The 21559-nt window shown below is 38.8% G+C and overlaps 1 protein-coding gene across 1 annotated transcript in view; it reads left to right on the forward strand.

Annotated features, from left to right (window-relative positions):
* Nucleotides 1-19777, forward strand: part of DTHD1 (death domain containing 1) — a 68193-nt gene extending 48416 nt beyond the window's left edge. Inside the window, exons 8-9 of the mRNA XM_017891120.1 lie at nt 14992-15049; nt 19415-19777. Of these exons, the coding sequence (XP_017746609.1) occupies nt 14992-15049; nt 19415-19737 (381 nt within the window). The 3' untranslated portion in view covers nt 19738-19777. The remainder of the gene's footprint in view (nt 1-14991; nt 15050-19414) is intronic.
* Nucleotides 19778-21559: the final 1782 nt, after the last annotated feature.

The following is a 21559-nucleotide window of genomic DNA, read 5'->3' on the forward strand; positions in this document are numbered from 1 at the left end:
AAAAAAAAAAAAAAAAGAGCTAATGAAATAGTCCACAGAAGAGAGGGAGAGAGCCTATGTAAGATCATGACAGTAAGGACAGCAAGAACAGAACAGAGTTGGAGAGAGATTCAGAATTTGAGATCAACAGGTCTTGGTAATAGAGTGAATGTGTGTGGGACTGGGTGGCAGGAGAATATTGGCAGATAGAGGAAGTCGTGAAGGGGATTTCCAAGGTTACTCTCAGTACACTGGTTTGAGCTACTGTCCTGTGATATAATACGGTGTTTGTTGGTTTTACTTTGGAAGTGTTGTTTAAACTTGCATTTCATCTTCAGTCCCTCTAATATTGCCCTAACACATAGATGATAGCAACATTTTCCTTGGAGGCCTGTCACCAGTTCCCTTATCTGCTTTAGGCTGCTTTTCTCACAATTGACAGTTTGGTTTTTCTCTAAAACAAATATGATTTTATCACTCTTCCAAAACTCCTCACTGGATGTCTATTGATCAAAAGTCCAAGCCAGTTACCATGGCATATAGGGCCTGTTACAAACTCCCACAGCTCATCGTCATAACCTTTTTATATTACATTTCCCCAACTAACATATTTTGCTCCAGTTCTACTTAAAGCCTCATTTCTTTCCAAGACTCTTCCCACAGGCTGCCATTGTGACAGCAATGACTCCACACTTAACCCTATTATACCCTCTTTAGAAGAAGACTTTAAATTTTCCAGGCAGTGTTAGACACTGCACTGTATCTGTATCTGTAACTAGATACACTGTATCTGTAACTAGAGCACTTTGAATATATATATAACATATATTATATATAAAATATTACATATATTATATATATAATATGTTATATATATAACATATATTTTATATATAGATATAAAGCTATGGTCCATTATAATTTTTTATTTATATAAAAATCATGGTAATGATAATATAACGAATATCTACTAAATTATTTCCTGCTAGTAACTTGACAAAGCATTTACACATTGACTTATTTATTGAAAAAAAAGAAAAACCTTAAATAAAGTTTTCTTCATTTAAGACACTGAAGCATAGAGAGGTTTTCCCCAAGGGGAAATGGCAAAGTTACTGTTTGAAACCAAGTTTGTCTGATTTCAATGGGAACACTCCTAACATTATACTACTGTCTGCTTTTGAGACTGAGTTTCTCAGGACTGAGAGCACTACTCATTCAATTTTGTAATCCCTTCCCCGAGGATGCATTCAATAATGTTTTGCTGAACTCTTTAATGAATAAATGAAAGCATGCTGGGGAAATTGAAAAAGCAATTGAAGGTGGAGTTTTAATAGCTGACAGAAGCCTTACCTGTTTTCTTTCCAGCTAGCAGTTCCATCTAGCAGAAGCCTTTCATAACTTTAAAGGAATGACTAATAGGATTTCACACACTGTGGCAAGACCTGGGAGGGAGACATTTGGTGTGTGGCTGCCCAGGCCTTTCCCAGAAACATTCAGATTACTCTTTCTGTTGGAAAAACTATTTATAGCTATGATCCAAAAAGCCAAACCAAAACAAAATATCAGAAATTTTCTTTCCTTTTTTTTTTTTTCTTCTTCAGACGGAGTCTCGCTCTGTCGCCCAGACTGGAGTGAGTGCAGTGGCACGATCTCAGCTCACTGCAACCTCTGCCTACTGGGTTCAAGCGATTCTTCTGTCTCCCGAGTAGCTGGAATTACAGGTGCCTGCCATCTCGCCCAGGTAATTTTTGTATTTTTAGTAGAGACATGGTTTCACCATATTGATCAGACTGGTTTCGAACTGCTGACCTCAGGTGATCCACCCACCTTGGCCTCCCAAAGTGCTGGGATCACAGGCGTCAGCCACTGCGCCCGGCCCAGGATTTTTTTAAATCTCCTAGAATAACCTAGAAAGAATTATGCTAAGAGTTAAATAGGCACAGGAATAAATAGGGACAGGATTAAAGTGGATTGACAAAACCTGTTGGGATTATAATCTAAAAGTGGAACAATAAAGAGAGGAGGTTAATATTAATGCAAGTTCTGGAAATGCTGTATATCTTTCTTTGATTTGTTGAACTGCTTTAAGAAGTAATAGTGTCTTCCACATAGCTGTATTTATGGGTCAAGGACATCTGCTCTTGCCAAAATTACTTGGAATACTGAGCAAAATCTTATGCATTGTAACAATTATTTAGATTTATGGAGCGCTTGCATGTTTGAAGTGCTTTATGTGCATTATGTCATTTAACCCTCATGGCAACCTCATGCGGTGCACCTACTTTGCCCATTAATAGGTAAAAAATGAAAATAGAGACATGCATTTAGAAATCAGATTTATCTATTCCAGACTGCTTTTGATAATTTTTCTTCACTGTTTCCATATATATATTCCATTTATATTTTCTGAAATATCCAGATCTTTGCCTACTTTATATCTGTAGACATTCCTGGATGCCCCTTCCTTCTATCTGTCTCCACTCCTTAGATTCTTTGGAATTATTTGAATTCATCCATCTGGTTACCAGGGGCCTAAAGCTGTCTTCTTTTGTCCAATCAAGGACTGAGAAATGTATCAATTCTCCCTCCACTTGAAAAAAACGTAATGAGATTGATGTTATAAAAGAGTGACTTCCTTTTTATATATATATTTTAATTTTTTTATTATACTTTAAGTTCTAGGGTACATGTGCATAACATGCAGTTTTGTTACATATGTATACTTGTGCCATGTTGGTGTGCTGCACCCATCAACTCGTCAGCACCTATCAACTCGAAAGAGTGATTTTCTAAGAAGCAAGCAACTGAAAAAATAATGAGGAAGCAAAATATAAAGCTGGCTGGATAAAAAATTGTGCATGGGTTTGCAGCAAAGATCTGAGCTAAACAAAGTCGCAGATCTACACTACTTCCATGATGGCTAGTAGCCTGATTTTGTTTCCATATCTAATTTCTGTATTTACCTCCAAGTGGGACCACTATTGGTCAGCACTTCTTGCTCTAAACTCTGTTCTTATTTTGTTCCACTATAATCTTACTTCTCTGTGGATTTGTGCTGATTTCCAGACCTCTCTATGTGGAGGTACTTCCTTTTCTGTTGAAGGCCAAACATTTCTGCCTAAGTTTTCAGGAAGTTCTACACTGCGCAATTATAAGAAAGTTCATGAAGACAACAGCAGATTATTGGTGAGTGCTGGTACTGGTATCTTTTAATTTACTTATTAAAGAAAAAAAAACTGTGTGTGTGTGTGTCTGCGGGTGCGTGCGCGTAGGCATGCATGTAAGCACGCACAAATATTTAAATACACACAAAAACAGAGAAAATATACAATGAACCTACATGAACCCACCTCCCATCATTTTCTGCCATACTTATTTTGTGTAGTACCCTGGTTTGTAAGTTTGTTTTGTTGGAGTATTTTAAAGCAAATCACAGGTACAATATCATTTTACATGTAAATACTTCAGAATGTTTCTCTAAGGGGTAAAAACTTTTAAAAAAGACACAAGACTACATTACTACTGGTACACCCAATAATATTAGTAATTATGACATGATATAAGCTACTGCCCAGCCCTACCCTATTTTCCTTGTGACTCCATATTTTTTTCTTTTTGCAGTTGATTTGTTCACAAACAGCATCCAATCAGGGCCTACACATTGCATGTGGGTTCATTTGTTGAATTACTGATGTAGGCCCTGTCATTTGTAGACATTATCTCAATCAGTTAGAGACTTCAGTAAGAGAGTTTAATTTATTGGCTCAGCCTGTAGGACTACACAGGAGCAGAGACCGTAGGAGGACTCAGACTACAAGGTCGTTTTTCTTTTATGCTTTACCGGCTTCCTTCTATTCCTTGGGCAAGCTAGATCCTTGTTTTCCTTATGTCCACCACTTTTACCACTATGTCATATCGCCTGTCATTTCCTTTGTACCTTTAGAATGTTTGGCAAATCTAGGTCTTTCAAAAGAGCCAGTTAGGAGGGAAGGTGGTACCTTTTGTCGAAACTAAGCTTTGGAATAGAACTTCTGTAGCCTTGGATAGTGGTGTTTCTCTTTACCTAAATTTTTTCAGCTCCTGAGTCAGAAGCAGGCTTCTTCAGCCATCTTGATTTTGAATGCTTTGCCACTTCTGAACAGTTTAGTGTTTTTCTGTTCTATCCATATGGTGACATCAGCTCTTAGCTCATTGTCAGAGCAGAGATGACAGCCGTTCCTTGAGCAGGACAGCTCCAGTTTTTTCCGTCTTAAGTTATGAGTTCATGCTCCGTGCACTTTGTTTGTGACTTATCATTCATGCCCCTTAAAATGTTACCTGTACAGTTTTGAAAGACAAAAATATTTCTCATGTAAGTTTACACTGAATGATATGACTCACAGCAAATAAAAGGGTTGCTTGGTTATACTGCTGTTTCCCAAAGTTTGGAATTGCAGGTGCTGTTTTAGTACAATATACACACCAGCTTTCAATAAAAAGGAATCAAAACAGTGAAACAATGTTCTCTTTTTACACTTTAGTCCGAGTAGAACTCAGGTTGTTGTTAACTTGTTTTCATATCTCCTTAACAATTGCAAAGCTTGCTTTTTAACAGAGAATAACTTTTGGGTTCAGAGATCTTGGCTGGCTACAGAATTTAATAATATTGTCATGTTTTAATTGTATTTTTTAAGGTTTTCTTGTGTTTATATAGATGAAATTGTTTTCCCACTTACGGTTTAAATAGAAGTGTTTCTTTTAAAATGTATTTATGTAGGCAACAAATATTTTTTAAAAATACTTTAAGTAATAACTGGTACTATTTTGAACACTTATTACATATGATACCCTAATTTCAGATACATGATGTAACTCAATGCCTCTTTCTAATAGCATTGTATATCTTTACTTTTAAAAGGAGGAGACTGAGGCACAAAGGGACTACTTTGCTTAAGGTTACAAGTTTAATGAATAATATGTTAGGAGTTGAGCTCTTTACTTCCATCTAATACTACCACCAAGTCAATAAAATTTATAAATGTAAATAGTAAGCATAGTGCTGGAGGTACTGAAGTAACTGAGTGGAAAGTTCCACATTACAACCTTCATGTTACATACAAAGGTTAACTTAAAGTTACAAATACAGGACCTGGATTCTTACTGATGTCAGTTTAAATGTTATATTTGTCATTTAGCATGTATGTTTTAGTCAAATAACTGTATGTTTCTAAACTTGTTTCCTCATTTGTGAAATAGGCATAATAACCTCACAAGGATGTGTGTGTATGTTTATGATGGACTATATACCATATTATACTGTCAAGGTTCTATAACATACTTTAAGTTTTTAGAGTAATTCCTGGTACATGGCAATTATAGTAGCTGGTATTATTATCTGGAGGAAGTATTATTTATCGTTAGAGCTTCAGACAGACCTCAGTTTCATGACTAGTTTTGCCATATCCTAGCCATATTACCTTGGAAAAGTTACATCTGTGAAATGGGGATAATAACACTTCAAACCATTGTTATGGGTTTGCAATGATATAGTTACATGTACATCCTCCCTCGATACTTACATAAGCTCTTATTAGATTTGTGATTATGTTGAACACATAACTACAGCACAGAGTTTTTATGCTAGCATTAATTTTTGTACCAGATTACTTTCTTGATCAATATAATGTCTAGCTTGTTTATAATGTAAAATCATTAAGAATTGTATGAGTCATACATTTTAAAATTCAGCATACCCTTTACTACTATGAAATAAATGAGCTCCAGTTAAGCAAAACTTGAGGTCATACATCATAAAATTCAGCATACTCTTTACTATTATTATTATTTACCCTAGAGCACTTATGCATGAACACATTCTAATAGGCGATTATTGTGATATCTGCGTAGGATTTTTCCGGTAAAGAAGTCTTTTATTTTGTTACTAAAATACATACAGGTAAAAGTGATAAGATTATAATAAAGTAAATAACCCTTTACTGTTATGCAATAAATGAGCTCAAGTTAAGCAAAACTTGAGCTCATTTATTGCATAATATTAAAGGGTATGCTGAACTTTATAATGTATGACTCATACAATTCATAATGATTTTCCATTATAAACAAGTTATGATTTGACATTATAAACTAAGCATTGCCATTTGCTTATGGCGACACTTCTGTAGTAGAAGAGGTCTATATGCAAAATAAATACAAAGAACAGTAAGCAGGAAAAGTCAGGACTTATAATACCCTGAATGCTTCTGGTAAAAATCCATGCTAAAGATACATAGAAAAATACTAATTATATGTACTTTCTTAGTCTATTGTTAATTCTATCACTTTTACCTGTGTGTCTTTTAATAACAAAAGATTTATTTAAAAGCAAGCCCTACAGTAAGTACGTGGGAATGGGAGGAGTGTGAGGTTAGGGCAGCTGGATGAAAGAGCTATTGCCACAGGTATCACAATAATAACCTATTAGCATGTCTTCATGCATAAGTGCTCTAGGGTAAATAATAAAATTAATAAAAACAGCATGCCATTTTCTTTCATTTATTGTATAAATTTGATGCTTAGCTATAAGGCTATGTGGCATCAATGCTAAATGGTGCTAAAGGTATCAGAAAATTCTTACAGTGTTACTTTACACAAAAATTTGCTCTGCACTGGAGTCTGCAAGAACTGGGAAGCAGTAGAAATTACAGAGGACAAACTTTACAACTTCTTATGCCAAATGGCAATAGTATTGTTTCGGTTGCCCTTGAAATTAGTGACTGCACAAGGTACAGTTAAAAATAGGGCATTCTGGCCAGGCACAGTGGCTCATGCCTGTAACCCAAGCACTTTGGGAGGCCAAGGTGGGCTGATCACCTAAGGTCAGGAGTTCAAGGCTGAGGCAGGAGAATCACTTGAACCCAGGAGGCAGAGGTTGCAGTGAGCCGAGATCGCGTCATTGCACTCCAGCCTTGGCTGCAAGAGTGAGACTCTATCTCAAAAAATGAAATAAAATAAAATAAAATAATAAAAATATTGCTCTAGTATTCAAAGGTAACATTTTGCTTTTTCTACTTAGCCCTTCAAAATATGTTTTTTTTTTCTTTTTTTTTTTATTATACTTTAAGTTCTAGGGTACATGTGCATAACGTGCAGGTTTGTTACATATGTATACTTGTGCCATGTTGGTGTGCTGCACCCATCAACTCGTCAGCACCCATCAATTCGTCATTTATATCATGTATAACTCCCAATGCAATCCCTCCCCCCCCCACCCCATGATAGGCCCCAGTGTGTGCAAAAGCCAAAATTGACAAATGGGATCTAATTAAACTAAAGAGCTTCTGCACAGCAAAAGAAACTACCATCAGAGTGAACAGGCAACCTACAGAATGGGAGAAAATTTTGCAATCTACTCATCTGACAAAGGGCTAATATCCAGAACCTACAAAGAACTCAAACAAAATATGTTTAAAATGGTGGGAAGGGTTTATGATTTTCCTGACTGTCCCCTTTCTAACTTTCACCTTAGGTTTTACTGGGTATTGTGAGGAGCCCCATTATCTTTGCTTTGCTCCCTATAATGAGCTGTGTTCATTCTTTGCGGCTGGGAAGGCACAATGATGACGTGCTATCACCAAACAAATCAGCCCTAAAGCTGGTCCACAATGGCAATTGTCTTTCCACTGCATTGTCTTTCACTCTTGTTTTCATGCACATGTTTCTACAGTGACATCAGCTTAGTCAGTGCCAGTACCACCCCAAAGCTCCCTGAAAGCACATTACAATGAGGGTGAGTCCCTGCCAAGGCTGAAGTATTGAGCTTCTTTCCAGTCCCAAGAACTGTCAGAGGCTAGTGTGGTTAGCACTCAACCAGGAAACCTGATCACTCTTGATCCTTAATGTTGCATGTATCACAGAGGAAAACAGTAAGAGCTCTTCATCTTCCACACATTTTTTTTTCTTTTTTTTTTTTTAGTGAAAGGCAAATGAGGTAACCAAGGAGAAAGCAATTTTTATACAACTCAGATTTGAGCTCAGGCTCAATTCTGAGAGTTCCAGACATGCCTTATGAGTGTGCAGAGAAGTAAACAGCCTAGAAAGTTATTTGCATGAAAGCTGAGGTGTTTCTGGGGTAAGAAATGAACCTGAGTTTCAGAAATAACTGGGTATATGAGATGTGACTTGACAGAATTCTGTATGCAGGGAAGTTAGGATGGTTTTACCTGAAAACGCGTGAACATATTTTATAAATTTAGCATACAAATATATTAAATACATATGAATGTATTAAATGTTGCGTGTTAAGTATGTAATATATAATATAAATATAATGTACATTATTATATACCATAATTATGTATAATGTATGTTAAATATATGTGAAATATATAAATATAAATTATACACTGAAAGCTCTGGTCAGCAGAGGCCAGTAAGTGTTTAGGGTTGAGCACTGCAGCTGTTGGTAAAATCTATCTTTCATTTCCACTCCTTAGATGTATGATTATGTCTGATGGAAAAAAGTTTTAATTAAAAAAACAGAAAGCCTATTTTATTTAGTTCTGTGACATATCAGGGCACAGTGAATATTACTCTAATGTCATATGGCATGAGGGGTAGGAAGCCACTTTCTTCATCCTATCATGTTTTGCCACACAGCTCGTATACCTGGAGAGAGAGCTTAGGTTGGCCACTAACGAGAATTTCTTTCCTTGGGAGAGCAACAAGAGGGACCAAGAGCTCAGTATAGAGCAGGTGCAGCGGTATCACTGCTGGTGGGACCTAGCAGAGCAGCAGTAGGACAGCAGCTGTGCAAACCTGTGGAAACCACAGATGTCAGCTGGAGCTATGTGGCACCATGAAAGCAAAACTGAAGGACAGGTAGAAACCATCATGGCATGCTACATGATGATAGATGCATGGGGAGAAGCTGCTGTGCCCACAGAAGGAGTGTGGAGGGCTGCATGGTCCAGCTGAGCACTGGGGGCACCTAGTGGAACACTGTGGATACCAAGAGAGTAAAGCCAATGGAACTGCCAGAAATACTTGAGAAAAATTTTCCAGAAGCTGGAATTTCTGCATGAGGAGATGGGCCCCAGAGCTAGGTCATCTGTGTGACTCCTGTAAGGTAATTTATGAAATTACTTAATAGAAATTAATGTTTTTATTGCTATATCCCTATAGATTTAGGTAAGGTGAAGCAATCTGGTTTACTTTTGTCCTGATGTGACATTAGAAATTTTCATCACTTTTTGGATAAAGATATTTCTTTCATTCTTCCATGCATTCATTGGGATACATTTATAGGGTTGCTAGTTGATAATTCATGTAGGGTTTGATACTTGATTGGCTTTTTCTATGTGCAGTCACTCAGCCTCAGCATCAGAATCACCCAGTTGCTTATTCCAAATTTGGCTTTATCTGAGATCAGTTGAATCAAAGTGTGAGCTTCCCTTTTTGGCCCGTTTCTCAAGGTTCATTGGCAGGAACACCCAGGTTTGAGAACCACTGCCTACTATTGTTTCTTTTATTTATTTTTATTTTTTTATTTTTATTTTATTTTATTTTGAGATGGAGTCTCGCTCTGTCGCCCAGGCTGGAGTGCAGTGGCCGGATCTCAGCTCACTGCAAGCTCTGCCTCCCGGGTTTATGCCATTCTCCTGCCTCAGCCTCCCAAGTAGCTGGGACTACAGGCGCCCGCCACCTCGCCCGGCTAGTTTTTTGTATTTTTTAGTAGAGACGGGGTTTCACTGTGTTAGCCAGGATGGTCTCAATCTCCTGACCTCGTGATCCGCCTGTCTCGGCCTCCCAAAGTGCTGGGATTACAGGCTTGAGCCACCGCGCCCGGCCTATTTTTTTATTTTTATTTTTTGACAGAGTCTCACTCTGTCACCCAGGCTGGAGTGCAGTGGCATAATCTCAGCTCACTGCAAACTTGGCCTCCTGGGAACAAGCGATTCTCTTGCCTCAGCCTCCTGAGTAGATGGGACTACGGGCGTGCACCACCACACCTGGCTAATTTTTGCATTTTTAGTAGAGACAGGGTTTCACCATGTTGGCCAGGCTGGTCTCGAACTCTTGACCTCAGGTGATCCACCCACCTTGGCCTCCCAAAGTGCTAAGTGCTAGGATTACAGGCATGAGCCACCATGCCCAGCCCACTGCTTAATTTTCTCAACGAAAAGAAAACTAAACACATGTGAGACAGNGGCCTATTTTTTTATTTTATTTTTTGACAGAGTCTCACTCTGTCACCCAGGCTGGAGTGCAGTGGCATAATCTCAGCTCACTGCAAACTTGGCCTCCTGGGAACAAGCGATTCTCTTGCCTCAGCCTCCTGAGTAGATGGGACTACGGGCGTGCACCACCACACCTGGCTAATTTTGCATTTTAGTAGAGACAGGGTTTCACCATGTTGGCCAGGCTGGTCTCGAACTCTTGACCTCAGGTGATCCACCCACCTTGGCCTCCCAAAGTGCTAAGTGCTAGGATTACAGGCATGAGCCACCATGCCCAGCCCACTGCTTAATTTTCTCAACGAAAAGAAAACTAAACACATGTGAGACAGTGGTAGACAGAGTGTAAGGCATGTGTTTTTCAAAAAGCAGTGGAGATCTGAAATGTGTTCTGTAGGAAATAGTAGAAGAAATCTTCATGGATACATAAAAACCTTGCTGTGCAGATTGTGTGAACAGCTGAAACTGCTGACCTTACATGTATGAGGATAACAATCCTTGTGACTGTCCATGGAGGGCCCCTCTGGCTATTAAGTATTTATGAAAGGTATGATGTGCTTAACATGTGGCAAATGTAAGTACTGATAGAAGATGCAGAAGAGGACACAATAAATCACTGAGTGTCTAATTCGGGAGGGCAAACAACACATATGAATGGCATTAACAACAATATATTAAGTTATTAGCTAAATTGTGTGAGAGGATAGTGTATAAATTCTCAAATAAGAAACTAATTGATAAAAGAGGTTGAATTTGACCAGTTCCATGGCAGAATTTGAAGAGGCGTATCATTTAAATCGAGAGACGATATCATCATGTGAACACAATTTTTTTTAAAGTTTTTTGAGTGGGGGAGTCTCACTCTGTCACAAAGGCTGGAGTGCAGTGGCATGATTTCAGCTCAGTGCAACCTCTGCCTCCCAGGCTCAGGTGATCCTCCTACCTCAGCCTCCCAAGTAGCTGAGACCACAGGAGTGAGTCACTATGCCTGGCTTTTTTTTTTTTTTGTATTTTTTTTGTAGAAATGAGGTCTTGCTATGTTGCCCAGGCTGGACTCAAACTCCTGGGCTAAAGCTACGCTCCTGCCTCAGCCTCCCAAGGTGCTGGGATGATAAGCATGAAACTGCACCCAGCCAATAAAATATTTTTACCGCTTTGTGTGTACAACACCTTATCTATGCTGATGTCTGACATATACAGGAATGAGATATACCTTCCTGGCCCTCAAAAACATTAAGTCTATTGAGTAAAGGGAAGACTGATAATGGCTGGATCTTGGAGCACTGAAAAGCTCCAAGGACGGTAAACTCGTGGAGGTTCCTTGGGAGAGAACACTGGGTAACTGAGTGGATGTAACCAACTCCAGTTTTTTGAATTGCACACAAAAGATCAAATTTTCACACATATGAGTTCAAGTAAAAAATGGTTTACTTTGCTTTAAGAATTCAATACAGGGCTATAATTAGGGAGCATGGAAAGAGTAGTCAGTAATCAAAAGAATCCTAATGATAGTGGCTATAAAGCTCAAGACACTCATACCTCTTTCTGGTGTAGGTGCCTGTCTTTGATTTCAATTTTTAAAATGACTTCTAAATAGATAAGACTTGCATCGTGCTTAACAGCATAAAATGTGACACATCTGTACATATCTGAATTGCTTATATTTTTATACTGATGCCCTCAAGAGGCTTATAATTCAGGGAAAACTGCCACATAAGCCCCACTATACCCATTTAAATGTGGATTGTGCAGCAAGGAAACAGTTTACAGAGAGCTGGAGAGTCACATTTAAATTTGTCCAGCATTTCTCCAGCGCACTGACATGTTGCAAGTGGCATTTAAGATATCGTAGGTGGCAAATTAAAATATGCAACACTAACATAAAACAGATTACTTAAGAGGAATAAGAAATATTACTTTCACAAATAGAATCTGAGAAAATGTAATCAAACGGCACCTTTTGTCGTTGTTGTTGTTGTGGTTGTTGTTATTGTGGTGGTTGTTATTGTTACTGTTTTGCAGGGAAAGCAGTTTTGCTAACTAAATGCTAGCATGTGGGGGAAAGGCCAAATTAATGCCTTCAAATGACTATTTCAGCATTTTGGGCGGAGTGAAGGAGTCTAAGAAGGAAAAGGTGTGGAAAGCATGCAGGAGTCGTGCAGGAAGGTGCAGGTCTGTGTGTCTTGTTGTAAGGGCTATCTTGCATAATCGCCCATCTGGAGGTCCAGTTTGTGTGATCCTGACTTCAGCCTGGTAGTGGTGGGCTGTTTGTAACTCCCGCTAAGAGGGAGGATTTCACAGCTTGGTCTCTCTGCCTGGTTTGTTTCAAGATTGGCCCCTGGAATTTCTAAGCAAGCACATAATTAGATAAGCAAGCATGGTTCACAGAAGTGCCTGGTGGCAAAGGGAGAAGCAGACCGTTTCAAAGTATATTTCAAGGCTAAAATCAAGGAAGGAAAAAAAAGTTTAAAAATGAATTTTGAGATTGGAAGTTAGGATACTCAGTTACAGAGTTAGACTTGGAAAACTGTGGAATAGAACCTGAAAATAAAAACCAAATAAGAAGCAGAGAAGTGCCTTTAAAAGCATCTTTCGATTGCAAGGAGGCAAGAGAGGAAAGTGGGGCGGGGGGCGGTAGCGGGGGACGCGGGAATGAGAGCTGTTTCTGCTAAGGAAGGCATCCAGTGAGCCACGTAGGGATGCTGGGAACCTGTGAGAGGGGAGACTGCAGGAGGCCAAATGTTGGCTGACTGTTCTGCTTGTAGCTGAGCCTGAGCACCAAGGAGGTTCAAAAGGTAGAGTGCAAGCAAAAAGAGTGCACAGACCAAAATCGTGCAAAAAAGACTTGGGGGCACGGAGAGGAGGAAAATGAAAGGGAAGGGAAGAGAAGGCAACACTGAAAATCCTTTATGAAGGGACCACATGGGCGACCAACACAGTGCCCGGAAGTCTAAAAAGTGCCTGAGCTACCCCAATTCACTGCTTCTATGGTTGTGCATCAGATGAAGTACTTGAATTGCATTTTCATGTACATGAAAAAAAATTAAACACTGGAAGCATTCTGTGTGCATCAAAATGCAATGAGACATCTGTGAACAAAGAGTTATGGAGGGGGAGAAAACTGCTGATACAAAGAAAAGTCTCAATATGTATCTCTTGTCCACGGCCATAGGCCCTTTGATGGGAATGATACAATCTGCTGCATTATTTAAACTGGTATTTCTCTTTCAATATTTTGAGGGGTTCAAACACATAGCTGATGCCTTGAAAATTATATGAGCTATTTTGGAGTGCTATAGTATAATAACATACTTCAACTCATGCTATGTTTCTTAATTTTTTTCCCATTAAAACTTCTTAATGGAAGTTTTATATGTTTCCATGTTTATGTAACATTTGTGACAAGAATGCCTATAAAATGTGATATTCAGATTCAACTAACTTGTATTAGGGGGCTCAGTGGGAAGCAGTATGCTACTCATTAACATGTAACACTTACATCATCCTCGTATCATTGCTGTGAAATAAGCTTTAAAAAACGTTTTGACATACAGTAATTATAGATTCACAAGAAGTTGCAAAATATAGTACAGAGAAGTTCAGTGTATTCTTTACCCAGATTTCCTCAGTGGTTGCATTTTAGATAACTATGGCAAGATATCAAAACCAGGAAGTTGACATTGATACAATGTGTATGTATAGTTCTCTGGCATTTTATCAGGTATAGATTTATGTAACTACCACATTCAAGATATAGAACTATTCCATTACCACAAAGATCTCTTTTGTGCTCCCTCACCCCTTCCCCCTCCATCAGTAACCCTTGGCAATCACTAATCTGTTCTACATCTTTATAATCTTGTAATTTCAACAATGTGATATCATCAGAATACATAACCTTTTGAGACTAGAATATTTCTCTTAGCATCATGCCCTGAGGTCCTTGCCAATTGTCCTATGTATCAGTGTTTTGTTTTGTTTTATTACTTTAGTATCCTGTAGTGTGGATATTCTATAGTTTGTTCAACTGTGTATCTACTAAAGAACATTTTAGTTCTTTCAAGTTTTTGGCTAATTCAAATAAAGATGCTGTGAACATTTGTGTGCAAGGCTTTGTGATGTGGGCATCCATAAAGGCATTTCAGGGCTGAGGTTGAGCACTTAAATAAATTCCCCAAAGTGCAATGCTCTCAACCACTGGTTAGGTATCTGAACCCAGATAATTTTATTTTATCTCATATGCTATCTCCACTATCTCATATTACCCGAGAAAAAACTGTTCTGCAGACTCTGTAGAAAGCTGGCAAAATAAATATATTTACTTTTTGATAAAATGTTGATTTTCGAATAATATCTGCTCACTGATTTGATTGCTTTTAACCTGTTAGGTGCCAGGTTCTGTGCTGAGTGTTGAGGCAAAGCACCTGCCCCACAGGGGATTTTACAAAATACAAAATAGCATCTTTATAGCATGCTGGTAGCTTGCTCTATGCTAGCTGGTTTAACAGTTTTAAATTTTGGTTGGAAAATGTTCATTTAGAGTTAATCTGAGTGCTTTAATAATATTTAAATGTGTATTCTTAAATTTAAATGTGCTGAAATATTTGGGTTAGTATACTTTGCTTTACTTAGGAAAACAAGTGCTGAGTATGCATGCACAAATACAGTATTTAATTTTGTGAGGTATGTAATTCAGTACTTCTTCCAAATAGATATGAGGTTTGGATGAATTTCTGTTGTAACTTATTCACAAATTAATTATTTCTTCTGTTTATTTTGTGTTCCTTTCCCCCAATAGCATAAGAAATTAATCAACCGTCCACAGAGTACCCAAAGAGTTTCTAAGGATCCTGTAGGTGAGGAATATTCGCTTTGTCATCATTATGGTGCTTCCTCACCCCACTTATATGTTATAAATATGTGAATCATTTCATAAAAAGGAATGGAGAAAGTGACTTTCAAATTAAACAATCATTAACTTTATTGGTCTAATAAATACTTATTTCCTGCAAAGTCATACACAAATAAACCAAGCTATCATTCTTAAATATTCATGTAATTAAAGCTGAGTTGAAATCTGCAAGAAATATAAATGTTACTGAGTTTTATTTTATTCATATGACTAGCAGTTGCTTAGTTTACTAAATAGACGACTATACTTTGAGCTGAAATGTTGACTCCTAAGTTGTAAATCTTGAAGTATGGTCAATTCAAATCAACATTTGAAGTCAATCTATTTGAAATTGAGGTATATGTTGATATGAAACCACAAGAAACATTTAATATTTGGTTGTCATTATGCATAATTCAATTACATAATAATGCTACAGATTTCAGGGTGCAATTGGAAACTTTTATTCTATTTTAGCTCTTGAAACATTTTATTTTGTGATGTCAGTAGCTGCTAATGTGATAATTTATTGGTCTTGAAAACGCATCAGTGAGGATTTTCTTACTAGTGCATCAGGCCCACTATGAATGATAGACTTTCAATCAGGGGTTACCCTTACAGATTGGTACAGAAAATGTTCAGGTCTTACTAAACTCCATTAGGAATAGGATATAATAAACACCATATTATAAACCCTTTCAGGGATAAATAAACTGTATCTAAAAAGAGAGCAGATGATATAGAAAACAACAACAGCAATAGATGAAAGCTTTGCAAGTTTAATAATGCTGTTAACCTTTGAAGAATCTGATGTCCAGATAAAAGCATAATCACTGCCATCATCAACAGTCACTAGAGAGTAGAAAGGTAGAAGGATCCTTCTTATGGGTACTAGGAAGTTCTAGTTTCTTACACAGGTTAGGAGATATTTGTCCTCACACAAGTCCTCCCACATGACCAATGCCATCAGAACTGCTGTAGGAAGGGTGATGGTAGATGAGCTTAGACATTTTGAGTGGGAGAAAACATGAAAAGTTTTAAATGCCTAGTAAAGATGTTTAGACAATAGGAAGACCCTAAAAAAAAATCCATTAACAGGGGACTGGCAAGATCAGATTAGACTTTCAGGTGAACCAAAACTGACAGCGGGGATACAAGTAAGAATCCTGGTTCCTGCAACAAGCAAGGAAGAAGCTAGGTAGAACATGGTTAAGATTGAGTCAGCAAGGCAGGAAAGTAGAGCAAATATTTGAGATGTTCAGAGTTAGGAACATCAGGACTTGGGTGCAGGGGATAAGAAATAGGCTTTGAAAATGTGAATAACATCACATGTCTCAGCTTGCTCAGCTGAGTGGTCGCATTAACTAAGAAAGTGAATAGAGTGAAGGAAGATCAAGTAGTGAGAAGGAAAGGCCATCATTGATTATTTTAATTTTAGAAATATGACATTTGTATTGGCTGTAGTATCCACTGACAGATAAGTAGGAGATGAATATTGGAGTGCTATACCAGGATTTAGGAAAACAATGCCAAAAGATAAAGATTGGGTAGATCTAGGATATTTCCCATAGGGTAACGTCAGTAAGAGTTGATGCATTCATTCATTGAGGGGAGAGGACAGAAATAGAAGAGGTCTGAGATAGGATGCAGTAATGCAGCAGTATTAGGAGGAAAAGAGTTAGCAGAGGGAAAAGAATATAGGAGGAAGAGAGTTAGCAGGGGGAAAAGACAGCTGATAAAGGGCAAGAGAGGAAAGAGGAGAAGCAGCGGAGGCCAGGGACTCCAAGAAGAGGAGTAAAATGCTCCATGGAAGTCAGAGAAGATGCAGGCCAGGAATCAGTGCAGTGCATAATAATTAGGAGGCCTCTCAGAAGACTGGAAAGGAAAGCTTCAATAGAGTTTTGAAGAAGGGCATAGAACCCTTAAGCAGAGGTTTAAGTAGTGAGTCAGTAGTGAGGAACTTGAGGCCTCGAGTTTACATTAGACATTAAAAGAATATGTGATAAAGAGGAGGAGAGAAATAGCACAATAGCTTGACACAGTAGCAGAAACAAGGGAAGAGGAGGCCTCAGAGTGTTTGTAGGAAGCAAGGAAGGAGCCTTGGTGAAGGGGAGATTAAGGGACAGGCGTGAAGGGAAAATACTTGATGAAAAATAGTGTGAGGGATGGAATCCAGCAAACACAGAGGGGTGAGATTTTGTAAGAAAGTAATTTTGAAATGAAAACAAAGTTAGGAGAAATCAAGTCAAATGACTTTGGGTGAAGTAGAAGCAGACATGGGCTGAGAGAAACAGAATGAGATTGAGACGGGCTAAAGGATAGGAGAAAAGATTTATGTCATTGTTACAAACAAATTTATATTGAGTTTAGAAAAATTATTCTTAATGGATTTTCAAGTGACTAAGGGCTCAAATGGTATTACATAGCTTACAGTTTGTTGATCGCATTCAACATATTTTTCTAACATCAGGCAGCCCAGGTAAGTGAATGCAATCTGAATAACTCAAGATTCAGATTGACAAACTGAGAAAAATGAAAGCTAAAAAAGACAACATATTTTAAAGTGGATGCAAGACTATCGTTGATGTGCATAGTTGATCACTAGGAGCAGTGCAGGTACAGAGATATGTGAGACTCTGCAGAGGTGACTGAATGACTGGGGGACACCAAGGGATCACTATAGTACTGATGGCAACAAAGAGCATATTGAGCAGAAGCAAAAGAATAGAGGCCACGGAATAAGTTTAGGAGGTAGAGGTCAACAATAATATTAAGAGGCTGAAACCATGGAGGCAGAATAATTCTGGCTGAGCATGAAACATGAAGATTGGCCTTGAAAGTCAGTTTCTAGTTTGGCATCACGAGACATGTCATTGGAGTTGACAAAATTAAGGAACCACATAATCTGGGGTCAGAGGTGTGAATGATGATCCGCAGGGCTGCCGATGAAGTTGCCTACAGAGTGTTGCTGATGACGTGGATGGGACGAGAAAAACCTGCCCAGATAGCATGGACTTCAAATTAAATGCATTGCATGGAGGTAGCAGAGCACTGGGTTGAAAGTGATGATGGAGAAGAAGGAAGTGCTGGCCCCTTTTCCTTGTTTTCACAGAAAGGTGGCTTTATATTGTAAAATCAGAGTGCAATTTACAGGAGTGTGTAGGAGGAAGAAATAGTCGAGTAATGAATGGAAGGCAGATAGAATGCTTGCTTAACACCAGACCAGGGAAACTGGTGCAGGGGTGGAGCATGAGAGTGGGAGAAAGTGGCTGTGATGCAGGGGAGGGCTGGAATGTGAAAGGAGACAGATGGCAGAGAAAAAGGTTTCATTCAGAGTTATGGATCTAAGTTACATATCAGTAACAACCATAACAACAGGTGAACAGGAGTCAACAGAGGATGGCCCAGTGGAAAGTGTTGGTGTAAGGGATCTTCCACAGAATTGTTTTTGGGTGTTAGATGGTGTCGTGTGTGTGTTTGTGTGTGTGTGTGTGATTGTGTGTATAGTTAGGGATGTGTGTGAGGATTGGCTAGCTGCTGGTATAATTTATGCATCAGATTAGCACTAATAAGGAGAAATAGGTTTTGAACCTAAAATGACCCTTCAAAAACAGTGCTACTAGGCCAGGCGTGGTGGCTGACACCTGTAATCCCAGCACTTTGGGAGGCCAAGGTGGGCGGATCACGAGGTCAGAAGATCGAGACCATCCTGGCCAACATGTGAAACCCTATCTCTACTAAAAATACAGAAAAAAAAAATGGCTGTGTGTGGTGGCGCGTGCCTGTAATCCCAGCTACTTGGATGTCTGAGGCACAAGAATCGCTTGAACTCAGGAGGCGGAGGTTGCAGTGAGCTGAGATCGCACCACTGCACTCTAGCCTGGAGATAGAGCAAGACTCCATCTCAACAACAGCAACAAAAAACAAATAAACAGTGCTACTCAAAGCATGGTTGGGGACCTCAGCACCAGCATCTTCTGGGAGCTTGTTAAAAATGTCAAGTTTGCTCCTACCCTAGCTTTTCTCAATTAGATTATGTAGAGCAGAGTGTAAAAATCATTTTAACACACCCTCTTGGTTCTCAGGTACATTAAAATTTCATAAGCATTTAAAACTCTCTGCAATAGTTAGTGCCCTCAGGAGATGATCCCAGAATGCCAGCGATTCAGAGGCTTTTGACTGTTGCTCTAAGTAGTCTCATATCTATGCACCAGGCTCCAAGGCCAAACCAAAGAGCAGGGAGACTTCCTATAAACAGGTGTGGAGGGTTAGACCCATGCATCCTCCAGGAAAGAGTCCTAACTCTGAGTGTTCCTCCTGTGCCTGACAGAAGCCCTTTGGGATAACTTGCTCCATTGGCTGGCTGAGGAGCTCTCAGAAGAAAACGCTGAGTCTCTTTCCTCAACTCTCCCTCTGCACCGTAGCACCATTCAGCTCATCAAACTCAAGAACCCTGATGATCTCACAGAACAGATTCACGAGTTTCTTTGCTTCTGGAAAAAATCGCTTCCAACTTTCACCGACAAACTTCGCCTCCTGGCTCGACATCTCTGCAAGATTGGCAGGAGCGATCTTGCAGAAGAGCTCAAATTCAAGTGGGAAAATAAGGTGTTCACTGAACCACAGCAGTGGTTTGATGTAGCAGCTGAGTAAAAGCCTGATCACTCTTCCTTTACCCCTAGGAAAAGGCACATGGTGATTTTTTTTTTTTTTTTTTTTTTTTTTTTGGAGACCGGAGTCTTGCTCCTGTCCGCCAGGGCTAGAGTGCAGTGGCCCAGATCCAGCTCACTGCAAGCTCTGGCCTCCTGGGTTTAGGCCACTCTCCTGCCTCAGCCTCTGGAGTAGTTCTGGGACTACAGGCCCCGCCCACCCTCGCCCGGCTAGTTTTTTTTTTTTTTTTTTTTTTTTTTTTTTTTTTTTTGGTATTTTTAGTAGAGACGGGGTTTCATGTGTTAGCCAGGATGTTCTCCATCTCCTGACCTCGTGATCGCCTGTCTCGGCCTCCCCAAAGTGCTGGGATTAACAGGCTTGAGCCACCGCGCCCGGCCATGTGTTTTAAGACTGTTTCTGTTAACATTTTCCTAGCAGTTTCCAAATGATATTATTTGAAGTCAGTCTATTTAATGATGTGCTATTGAGAAATCAGATGAGACAAAGGGAGAAGCACAGATCAGACAATAGAAAGCGTTCCTGGGTGTGAGCGCTCCTCTCTGGTTGAGTGATTATGTTTTGCAATCATGACTGTCTTCAGTTTGGCCTCACTTACTAGCATTTGCAATTGAGTTTGACTTGTTCACATTTTAAAAGCTGAGTGTGAAGAAAAGATCTGATATATGTAATTACTTATTAATTGCTATCTACATAAAATTAAACTTGTTTTCCATGATTTCAAGTATGAACTCAAAAATATCTGAGACAGTTCTCAATCAATTTAGAAAGATTATTTTGCCAAGGTTAGGGACAGGCCCATAACACAGCCTCAGAAGATCCTGATGACATATGCCCAAGGTGGTTGAGGTAGAGCTTGCTTTCATGCATTTTAAGGAGTATGTATTTATAATTAATGTATGTATTTAGAATACATCAATTAATACATGTAAGATGTACATTGGCTCAATCTGGAAAGGTGGGACAACTCAAAGTGGAGGCTTCCAGGTCATAGGTAGATTTAAAGATTATTGATTGGCATTGATTGAAACAGTTATTATCTAAAGACCTGGAATCAACAGGAAGGAAATGTCTGGGTTATGATAAGGAGTTATGGAGACCAAAGTTTTATAATGCATATGAAGCCTCCAGGTAGCAGGCTTTAGGGAGAATAGATTGTAAATATTTCTTATCAGACCTAAGGTCTGTTGATGTTTATGCTGGTCAGTTTTTCCTGAATTCCAAAAGAGAGGAGGGTATTATGAGGCATGTCTAACCTCCCCTTCCCATCATGGCCTGAACTAGTTTTTCAGGATAACTTTGGAATGCCCTTGGCTGAGAGGAGGGGCTTGTTCAGATCTTGGGGGGCTTAGAATTTTATTTTTGGTCGACTCAGGCAACCAATTCAAGTTACATAGATACCATGGAGCCTACAGTAAACAATATAAAATAAATTGGGCTGAAAGACTTGATGTCGGTGGTAGTAATTCACTTTAAAAAAACTTGTCTAAGCTCAAAATAAATTAAAAATAGAATAACACTTCAGCCATTTACTGCCACAAACTTTTCCTTTATAAAATCATAACTTGGAAGAGGGAAAATTCCATATATTGTTACTAGTGAAATGAGGCAGTGCAGAGAAAATAAGTTTTCAGTGAAAGAATTCAAGGCCTATTTCTTCTACTTAGGAAGAAAACCTGCTTTAAAATTAGTTAACAGAAGCCTTATTACATAAGCCCTAGATATACATCATTAAAACAAACAAAACATCTGTAAATAGAACACTAAAGTGAAAAAAAAATTAAAACTTATCTAAATCCCTCTTTCT

The sequence above is a fragment of the Rhinopithecus bieti genome, unplaced genomic scaffold (assembly GCF_001698545.2).
Source record: "Rhinopithecus bieti isolate Rb0 unplaced genomic scaffold, ASM169854v2 scaffold_19939, whole genome shotgun sequence".
NCBI classification, from domain to species: domain Eukaryota; kingdom Metazoa; phylum Chordata; class Mammalia; order Primates; family Cercopithecidae; genus Rhinopithecus; species Rhinopithecus bieti.